Source organism: Euleptes europaea, chromosome 7 (assembly GCF_029931775.1).
Source record: "Euleptes europaea isolate rEulEur1 chromosome 7, rEulEur1.hap1, whole genome shotgun sequence".
NCBI lineage: Eukaryota > Metazoa > Chordata > Lepidosauria > Squamata > Sphaerodactylidae > Euleptes > Euleptes europaea.
This window is the reverse complement of record NC_079318.1, coordinates 47039492-47050493: the sequence shown is the minus strand read 5'-3', so window position 1 is coordinate 47050493 and position 11002 is coordinate 47039492. Positions and strand designations below refer to the sequence as shown.

The 11002-nt window shown below is 40.8% G+C and overlaps 1 protein-coding gene across 1 annotated transcript; it reads left to right on the top strand.

The window, feature by feature from the left end:
* Window positions 1-10764, top strand: BROX (BRO1 domain and CAAX motif containing). The gene is made up of 12 exons (XM_056852806.1): window positions 1-142; window positions 297-403; window positions 2060-2156; window positions 3992-4087; window positions 4880-4952; window positions 6315-6420; window positions 6785-6874; window positions 7781-7866; window positions 8158-8239; window positions 8879-9029; window positions 9983-10142; window positions 10583-10764. The coding sequence occupies exons 1-12, from the start codon at window positions 42-44 to the stop codon at window positions 10667-10669; spliced, it is 1236 nt and encodes a 411-aa protein (XP_056708784.1). The 5' UTR covers window positions 1-41; the 3' UTR covers window positions 10670-10764.
* The last annotated feature ends 238 nt before the right edge of the window (window positions 10765-11002 follow it).

The following is an 11002-nucleotide window of genomic DNA, read 5'->3' as shown; positions in this document are numbered from 1 at the left end:
GCTTGCTAAAGCTGTAATCCTGAAGGAAGTACTCAAGAAAAATGACTCATTGGTTTCATCGAAACCCTTTGAAAGCTACAGCTCCTGTCTCATTCAATTATTATGGGGTGGTCACCACTCCTGCTGCAACAAAGATGTGCAAGTAAGTGGTTCTGGATTCCCAAGGGCTTTCACAGCCCACAGTGAATCTTGACATGACGTGCATTTTTTTTACCTGTATAAAATACTGCAAAACTGTTGAAAATGTCTATCTGAAAAATGAATGGGTATTAATGGTTATTTTTGCTTTTATATAGTGATTTAAGGTTATCAAGAACACAGCTCCTGGATCTTTTTACAGATTTGAGTTGTACTCCAGATATGATGAAAAATTCGACTGATACTTATTTCTCACTCTTGAAAGGTAAGTGAGCCAGCTAGTTGGTGTAATTGGTCAGTAGGTTTTATAAATACAATTGGTTTACAGAAACATCTTAATCTCTGGCACTTGAGCTATAGAGCATAGATTTTCTTTGCTCTGTTCATAAAGAACTCACAGTAAATAAAATAAAATGGAAAGTAGATATTGGGGTATTTGGTGAATCACAGAGCAAGAGATTGAACTGGCTAACCCAGTGTGCTTGACGCAGAAAATGCAAAAGTCTGTATACCCCTTCCCTATTGAACTCTTGATAGTTTTCCAACCTAATTATAAAGATAGCAAGAGATTTTGAATATTGCAAGACTAACTGATTAAACAAAAATAAGGTTTATTCAGCCGGGTAACAGAAAGATCAAGTGATCAGTCTGTTTTGACTCAGAAAAGGAATTACAGAGATGGGTACAGAACCAGGTCCTCTTAGTTCCCAAGTCTCACCCATATGTAGAGAATGATATTGTATGTCTATAAGTTAATAGTGACATGTGGTTTCATATTGACTATGCCCCAGTGATGATTGTGTGCCTGTGATGTATGTCTAGATGGCTTTTTCTCTTCAAGTGCTCTGGATTATATTCTATTCACCAAAAATAGTTTAGTGCAATCCTGTAATCTGCAAAAACATTGTTGTTATAACATAAGTTCAAGATTTTATGTGCTTCCCCTCCCCAGTTCTCTGTGCAAGCACTTTGATAGCCTTGAGTATTAGCCCTTATCTATGGAATTCTGAACATCATCATCAAAGAACTGCTGTTTTTTCCAGCGTCATGTTTGTCTTTGGCTTCCCATTGCCTCAAGTTTCACTGAATGCATTTAACAGTTATATATACTTTTATAACTTCATGAATCACTCCTTTTTGCATTTTTTCATGTTTGATTTTTAAAAACCCTGTTATTAAGGGTTATCTTCCTTTTTGCGACTCATTAGGATGAGTACGTTTTTGACCAATCCAGTGGCTTTATTGTCTTGCATTCTTTGTTTTGAACTGGTCAGGAAACAGAATGCAAATCCATCAACTTTCCAGTAATCTCTTTACTTTAGCAGCTGTTTCTGCATGTTATAAAAAGTGGCCCCAGAGAAGCCCTTAAAGGAGTAGGCCTCTGGGGCTATTTTGGTTACAGGGAAGGTGTTGTCATTTTTAATGTCAGGTAAACATAAATACTAACAGTATTTTTTTTCTTGTGCAAAATTGTATATCAAGGCTTAGCACAGTGGTACTCGCTCTATGGCTCATGGAGGGCCCCATTCACAAGTCCATCAACCAGAAGAGCCACATTTTCTTCCGTCCCTGGCCTGAGGTCTGCGTCTCAGGGAGGCCTGCAGCCTACCTGTTTACCTGCCTTAAGGTGAAAACCACTTGCCAACCACAAGCCCCTTTTCCTGAAACATGGAGCAGGTGCCACATTGGGGATCTGTGCTCAGCAGAGCCACAAGAGGCATGTCGAAGAGCCAAATGTGGCTCCCAAGCCTCTGAGCGAGTATCACTGGCTTTTAGAACCTTAAAACTTTGGTAGCATGTTAAGGATTATTTCACAGCTACCATATGGCTACAGTAGGAAGACAGGAACAAACGTTAAGGATCGTTTTGAAACTCCCTGATTCATAGAGGAATTGTTAAAATTCTTTATTTTTATTAACAGGGTTCATCGTTTCACTGGATGACTCTTCGCAAGACAGCAAGTTGAGATACATTCAGAATTTTAAGTGGACAGATACCTTACAAGGGCACGTACCAAGGTATGTGGGCAGTATGAACTCCAGTGCTTATAATAGGTCTTTCCAGACAGCAGTAGAGATACTAACAATTTAGTCTTAGGCAGAGTTACTCCAGTCTAAGTCCATTTACATCTGTGGGTTTAGAGTGGAGCAACTCTGTGTAGAATTGCATCATAGGCAATTTAAGAGATCTCCAGGCAAGCAGTAGGGGGTTAGGCCACCTATTTAATGTTTAACAGCCCTGCTTTCATTTCCTCTGTGTGAGCATAAATTAGCATGTTTTGGTTTTGCTTCAACAAACTAACCCACTGAAATTTGCTTTGCATAAAAAAGCAAATCTTACTGAGTTTAAATGTTGCTCAGAGGCAAAAAAAATGGGCAGTTTGATTTTGTGCATGTTGACTCAAAAGTAAGTTCTACAAAGTTCAAGTGCAAATAGAACTGCAGTTTCTGCTACATCTTTTCAGAACAGTCAACCACAGCTCAATGCAATGAGAAAATATGGACCAATGCATTAAGAGCCTACGTAAGCGCTCATTTTGTCATGAGATTCCATTATTCTGGGTGTGTCTGCTTTATCTTCCATACTTCTAGTCCTTGTGATAGCCGCTCGTTCTGAAACTTGTTACCTGTCTCTGAATGCTATGAATTCGAACTGTGCATTGAGCAAGGATCCCTAAAGAGATGCTTTATGATTTCCCTGCTTCTATTGGCTACCTTGACCTAGTATCTATGACCTCTCCATGTCACCTTCATATGCAACACATTTTTTAATTCTTCCTAATTGATCTTTGCCCAAAAAATGTCCCTGAAGCCTTGAATTTTAGAGAGAGTCTAGATTATGTATTCGTTCCATCCAGCTTTTCTACTGGTGAAAAAGGGAGGAGAGGTTGCTCTAACAGGGCTGTGCCATTGATTAATCTAAGTAGAATCTTCAGGTTCAGAAGCTTCTGAATACCAGTTGCTGGGGAGAAAAATAATAGGTGGAGGAAAGGTGGTTACTTCCATGCCCTGCTTGTGAATTTCCTACAGTCATGTGACTGGCCATTGTTGATGCTGGACTAGATGCGCCCATAGTCTAATCCAGCAGGTTCTTTGAACCTTCTAATGCAAACTTGTTTAATTTGGGCCACACTTTCTGTGTTTGCTTTTGTAGGCATGCATGAATAAAAAACAGAAAGAAGTGTCAATGCAGCCATGAATATGAATTAAGAAATAAAAACACTGACTAGACAAGCTGGTGTCTGGAAATAGAAATGTAAACTTGCTTTTAATCTTCATATAATAGCGTTGTTCAGAACATAAGATGTTCATCAAAAATCAAAGAAAGCTCCTATATGAGAGTATAAACTTGGGTTAACATTTACATCACAGTGAAATTTGTTCTTGAGCTTGAATGCTTTTTTGTATAAGAGAAATTCCATTTCTGTAAAAATGTTGCAACGGTTATATTCTCAGTGGCACTAACTGGGAGACTTTATAAATTCTGTAGTGACATAGTTGACTTTTACTTCTATGCCTTCAGTATTTGGTATGGTTGAGAAGGAGTTAATGGAGACTGGGGTGCTTCAGCCCTTCTTAGTTCTGACGGAAACAAAGCAAGAATTGTTTCTAATGAGACAATTGTATTCAAGCTGTCAACCATCTATGTGAAGAGCGTAGATTTGAACACTTAGGGTTTGTTCACATGATGTGGAATAGGACTGTGAAGGGGAGTATAGCCAACACAAGCAGTTTTGTTTTGTAGCTCTCTAAAAGACAGATTGAATAGTTGCAGTATGTTGTAGTTTAGTAAAAGAAATGTTATTTGTGGTGCAGAAAACCACATGATTGGCTTGGTTTTTCCCCCCCTTTAGTGCCCAGCAAGATGCTGTGTTTGAGCTTGTTTCCATGGGATTTAATGTGGCTTTGTGGTATACTAAATACGCATCCAGGCTGTCTGGGAAAGAAGAGTAAGTATCGTCACTTCAGTAAGCACTGTTACGTTATTACTAAGAGCTAGATTCTACCACTCTGTTAGCTGAATTGAGTGCAGAATCTTCCTCCAGCTTAATTGGCTTGGCACCCTGTTGTGATGGCTCATGCAACAAAACCAGGATCTCAGGACCCTTACAAACAGCTTAAGGATTTCATCATACTTGGGTCTGCAGGGAAAAATGACTTTGTGAACAATACAAGGGAAAAAAATTTCCAGAAAAAGCTTGAGGATTGAGCATGTTCTAGGAGGCAAGGGCAGTCGAAGAGAAGAGAAAAAGGGGGAGGAAGGGAGGTGGGGCTGCTGTCCCACTCAAGTCCTTCAAGCTTGTACTATTAGAGGAGAAGATCAAGGTTGGGGAGAAATTTCCCAATGACTTTTCCCCCCCCCTCCCCTGTGGTTCCTTTTGTGCCCCAAATTGCAGTCTTCCAAATACCACTAACACCCAGTCCTAAACCGATGAGAGTGCCAGTCCCATTTACTCCGCATACAATTGCAGCTTAAGTTGCCAAAAGTCTTGGTGGTTGTTGAACTCATGTCCCAGCAACATAACTGCTGAGAGCAAAGTCATTTAAAGGCACAGAATGTACATTTCTTTGCTTTTCCCCCTTCTTTTTTCTGCTGTTCATCCTGTGCCCTTAAAATAGGGTGAGATAGCAGTAGGCTTAAAAAAAACTTTAAATGGCGAATGTGATGATATTAAAGATGGGTAATTCTGTGTGATGCTTAATTTTTGTGGAACAGTTCTAATCAACTACCAATCCTTTAGCATAACAGAAGATGAAGCAAAAGATGTCCACCGAAGTTTGAAAATGGCAGCTGGGATTTTTAAACACTTAAAGGTAGGATGTTTTTCACTTTAAAATACTGCTTCTTAATAATGTTGGCCTCTATGTTCCCTATTTCCTTAGTGTTCTGTACAGCTCTCGTTATGCTATTGGAATACTTTAAGCATGCTTTAAGGCAGGGGTGTCGAACTCCGTTGTTGCAAGGGCCAGATAAAACATAAGTGTCACTTGATTGGGCAGGGCCATGCCTTGCCAGCCCAGATCGAGAGTCGGGGGAGGGGGTTGCTGCCTCGGCTGGCTTGCAGGTCAGATAAGAGCTCTCAAGGGGCTGGATCCAGCATACCCCTGTTTTAAGGTATGCTTTAAGCATGTGTGGGTGGTGTTTTTCCTTGTTAACAGAGTAATATCAGTAAATTTTAAAGGGGTAAAATCAGCAGAGGATACGGAGGGATGCTTTAAATGCTCGGGGGAAGCACAGCCTTCATGGGATGGAACCACTGTGTACTGCATATCGGGGAAATTGCTTGTTTGGAATGCATGCTTTGTCAAATTGAGAGCCATCATGCTGCAGTACTTGGACTAGGATCTAGGAGACTCAGGTTCAAATCCCCATTCTGCCATGGAAGCTTACTGAGTGACCTTGGGCCAGGCTTACACTCAGCCTAACCTATCTGACAGGGTTGTTGTGAGGATAAAATGGAGAAAGGGAGAATGTTATAGGTTAGTTAGGGTCCTCATTGGGGCGAAAGGTAGAGTACATATGAAGTAAGTAAATAAATTGTGTGTGTAAAAAATAAACTTTCTCCCTGTCATGCTAGTTTCCCCTGCACAGGAGATCTTGATGGGGAAGTTTATTCCAACAAGCAATGGAACACCTGTGCCATGCACCCTTCTGAATGTTGGGCTGGCTTGAAGCCTCAAAGGTGCCTGGCATGGTGTACACAGTGGGAGCAGTCAGGAAATGCTCACCTGTTCCTGAAAGCATTGAAACCCTGTATCATGCAGGAACTCTTTTTGCTATTTCACTTAAAGGTTATACACACAGCGCTGAAAGCAGCCAGCGTGATGTAGTGGTTAGGAGCGGTGGTTTGGAGCGGTGGATTCTGATCTGGAGAACCAGGTTTGATTCCCCACTCCTCCACATGAGGGGCGGAGGCTGATCTGGTGAACTGGATTTGTTTCCCCACTCCTACACACGAAGCCAGCTGGGTGACCTTGGGCTAGTCACAGCTCTCTTAGAGCTCTCTCAGCCTCACCTACCTCACAGGGTATCTGTTGTGAGGAAGGGAAGGTGATTGTAAGCCAGTTTGAGTCCCCCTTAAGTGGTAGAGAAAGTTGGCATATAAAAACCAACTCTTCTTCTTGTCACTTTTATCTTTCAAAAGGACATTTAAAATTGCACTGTTCTTTGTTCAGGAAAGCCACATCCCTAAATTGATCACTCCAGTAGAAAAGGGACGAGATTTAGAAGCTCGGCTTATAGACTCCTACATCATCCAGTGCCAAGCTGAAGCGCAAGAAGGTATTCATGTTCTTTATCAGTCCCTCTCTGTGTGGATTTCTCGAGCTAGTCATGTTCTAGTGTAGAATGTGATTTACAGCAAATGTTTTTCCTTCATCTGTGTACATCCCAATATGAATAGAAACATCCATCTACTGCTTCAGGGAATTGGAAAAACTGGGAAATTTTGAGATTTCTCTAACTAAAAGTCTCTCTAGCCTCAGGGTCTTCCTCTCTAATCAAGGAGTATTTCAATTCAGTGCGGCTGTATTCAGATTAAAAAAATAAGTTATGTTCAGATCATGGCTAATCTATCACCTATATTTAAGCTGTTCAGTATGTAGTCGGAGTTGGTGTTTAAAATGACATTTAATTTTTGTCCTAGTGACAATTGCCCGAGCTATTGAGCTGAAACACAATCCTGGTCTAATAGCTGCTCTGGCCTATGAAACAGCCAATTTCTACCAAAAAGCAGGTATGTTGCTAGCACTGATGACTTTGCTTTGAGTGGAGTTTGGTAGTTACTCCCTAGAATCTTAAACGTGGAAGAAACACCATGGACAATAAACAGATTCCATGGCCTTCTGTTTCAGCTGAGAGGAAGCTTGGCTTGTGTGGCAGTATCTTAACACAGCTATAGTTATGCATCTAACAGCAATGTGTGTTAAGAACATAAGAAAAGCCATGCTGGATCAGACCAAAGCCCATCAAATCCAGCAGTCTGTTCACACAGTGGCCAACCAGGTGCCTCTAGGAAACCCACAAACAAGATTGGTTCTTGTAGGTTATCCGGGCTGTGTAACCGTGGTCTTGGAATTTTCTTTCCTGACGTTTCGCCAGCAACTGTGGCAGGCATCTTCAGAGTAGTAACACTGAAGGACAGTGTCTCTCAGTGTTACTACTCTGAAGATGCCTGCCACAGTTGCTGGCGAAACGTCAGGAAAGAAAATTCCAAGACCACGGTTACACAGCCCGGATAACCTACAAGAACCAATTAACTCTGACCGTGAAAGCCTTCGACAATATTTTACCACAAACAAGATGTCTGCAGCACCATTCTGCCTGTGTTCCACAGCACCTTGTATAATAGGCATACTCCCCTGATCCTGGAGAGAATAGGTATGCATCATGAGCATTCGTTTTGATAGTAGCCATGGATAGCCTCATCCTCTGTGAACATGTCCACTCCCCTCTTAAAGCCTCCCGAGTTGGCAGCATTCAAGTCAAAGCATACAGTTACATTAAACTGGGGACTCTTGTGCAAAATTACTCTCTGTTGCTACCGTTGAAGTAAGGCAAATAAAATAGTCACCGGAAAACTAATCACAGGAGTTCACAAACAAACTACTGTTGTAATAATAATGCTCTATTCTCATTCCAGATCAAACACTGTCAAGTCTGGATCCAGCATACACAATTAAGTGGCGAAAATACCTTCATTTGAAGTCCAGTTTCTATATGGCCTATGTAAGTCTTGGAAAAGACTTCCAAAGAACTATCAAATAGCCATCAGCCCTTTAATTTAACCGTTCTTTTCTAAGGCTTATTTTTTGGATGAGTTATGTAGTATTTGTTGCAAAATTCTTTTTCTTGGAAAATTTACCCTTTAACAGTACCAAAGCAGTGGCAGATGTTGCCACCTCTGTTCCCTGTACCCTGCTTCCACTTGCCTGCTTCTTCCGCCCACTGAAGCAAGCAGGATTTTAATTTCCCCCCACAACATGCCAGAAGTATTTAACACATACTTTTCTCCTTCAGGCTTACTGCTACCATGGCCAAACCCTCTTGGCTGCTGATAAATGCGGAGAAGCAGTAAGATCTCTGCAAGAAGCAGAAAAATGTAAGCATTCTGTTTACCAGCCCCCCCTCCCCACCTCAAAGAAAAGATCACAGTTTTGTTGGATTTCCGCACATTCCATGTGGACATTTGAAGATTTAAACATGAATGGACAGAGAACCCAACAGAGTAGTCCTATGCAGAGTTACTCCAATCTAAGCCTGTTGGTTTCAATGGGCTTCGATTGGACTAACTTTGCATAGGATTGCACTGCAAGCGTCTGAAGTCAGACTTAAAAGGTTTTTGGTGGGTCCATGGATTGCTGAGGCAAGTTTTCCTATGGCAAGGAGACCACCATATGTTGCCATGTTGAAAATACTGGAGTTGTATTAATGGAGGATGATGTGATGTTGCTATCATAGTTTGACTTTTGCCCAGAAGGATGTTTTTTTTTTTAAATACCCTCATTCTGCAAGTTGAGAATATTTTTCCAGGCACATGTTGATGTTAAACTAGCAACATTGCATGAGGGGTGCGTGCATAGATAATAGTATACAGGAGACTTGTAGGACACGTAAATATTTCCAAAATGCATGTCTCTAACATTCTCTTAAACCTAAGTGCTACATTTATTGAAAGGTGTATGCAAGAGGATAGCTAAAAAATACCTTCTGCTGTCTTATGTGCTGTTTTCTTGTGAAGTTTTTTCCAAGGCGGAAGCATTGTGCAAAGAATATGGTGAAACCAAAGGGCCTGGAACTACAGCTAAGCCTTCAGGGCATCTCTTTTTTAGAAAACTGGGAACTCAGGTGAAAAATACCTTGGAAAAATGCCTGCGAGAAAATGGATTCATGTGAGTGTATTTATACCCTTGTCACTCACTTAGTGTATTTAGGCAAATCCTAAGCATGCTTAATAAAGTCTGGGGTCTTGCTGAGTTCGGCAGAGATTACTTATCAGTGGCAGAAGTGAATGCATGTGTGAAGATTCTATTTTGCTAACAGCCGCTTTATATATCTGGGAGTATAATGCTGTTGACACAAGCTAGCGGCAGATAGTATTATTTCCCACCTTCTCTGCTTAGTAAGGACAGGGCAGAGCCAGTGCTTTGTCCGTTGCCCAAATAGGACAAGATCAGTGATGAAAAAACAGGCAGCCCTAGCATGCTTGTGAAAGCTGTGTTCCAAAATTCTTCTCGACATGTACTTCTGTGAGAAAGGTTACCCAGAGTCTTATCTGATTCCCCACCTGATTCCATTTTATCATCCCCCACCTGATTCCTTTCCAGCTGTCATCTGCTCAGTTTTTGCAGGGAGGTAGAATTGTATAGTCTATCCTGGGAAGTTTTCTTCCTATCTTGTAAAAGAATCTCTCATGCAATCTTGAATTCATGCCATACTGCTCTGATGTGGGGTTGGTTGTGTTTGTTTTTTAATCAAAGATTTTCAACATGGTTCATAAAACTCTACAAGATATATAAAATTTTGACATAGGAAATTGAGGGAAAATAAGGACTACCAATTACGTAAACATAAATAACATCAGGTCAATATATGTGGTATAATTTTTCTCAAGTATACAAGAAAAAATGTAGCTACATAGAATAAAAAGAATATAGATTACAAAGAAGGAATATTCACTGTGTAATTTCACATATGAATGGCAAACCACATGGTGATCCCTTATGATGATTCTAGACCATCTTCTGCTGCTTAGCCCCCATGGCAGATTTTCTTTGATTTCCTGTACCTACAGTATTAATTAATGTAATTAAAACATTTATTAGCTGCCTTTCTTTTCTTTTAGCTATTTCCAGAAGATTCCCCCAGAGGCTCCTCAGTTGGAGCTAAAGGCAAACTATGGTCTTGTTGAGCCTGTTCCTTTTGAGTTCCCTGCCGTGCACGCACACTGGACACCAGAAACCCTCGCTGCATTTGATCTCACCAAGAGGCTAAAGGAGGACAGTGTAAGACCAACCATTCTTAACGGTCTTGTCTTGTGATGTTCTGTTTCTACATCCTCTCTTCCCTGCTCAGCAGAAGAATGACGATACTAGAAAGAGGACAAAATAAACTGTTAAAGACTTGGGAAGATTTGTATATTGGGTATCTTTGCCTTCTGCCCAAAGAGGTCTGAAGGTTTCCCTAATGCCATGCTTTGAAAACATGACTTCATTAAAACTGCTGAACACTTAGTGCAGCATGCAGCTGCATCTTTATACCAGATGAAAGTGTAAACATGTAGTCTCTTTTGCACTGTTTCTTGCAAACAAAAATGCGACTTAGCTAACCATTCTCTTGATTCTGAAACCCTCCTTGCTGAAAGCTGTGTTTTAAACCTTTTGTGATAACCCAGCGACATAGTAACTTGATAATGCATTTTCCTACTTGCTTTCGTTATTTACAGGCTAAACCGAAGCCAGAAGAGGAAGTGAAACCTGTCAAAGAGCCCGATATAAAACCTCAAAAAGACACGGGTTGTCAGATTTCTTAAACTCCACAAGTGCATTGAATACCCCTTGTAAGCTGCATTTTGCAAACTCTGGGGTTTCATTGTTTACCCCCTTTGCTGATTCTTCTGGACTCCTTCATGCTAAAAACAAGAGATCACTGCTTTTCATGTTTCGCAACTGTTATTCTGGATCGAGTGTATGTGGCTTCATTTCAAAAGGCTGCTGGAAATGATGAGATTAAAACTGGATGGAAAATAGCTGCTTCAGTTCTTTGAGGGTGAGTTAGAAGTCTAAACAAGAGGAAACTCTGAGGAAGACTTGGAAGATGCTATGAAACAGAACTGACTCAGATACATAAGGCAAGGACAACAGAG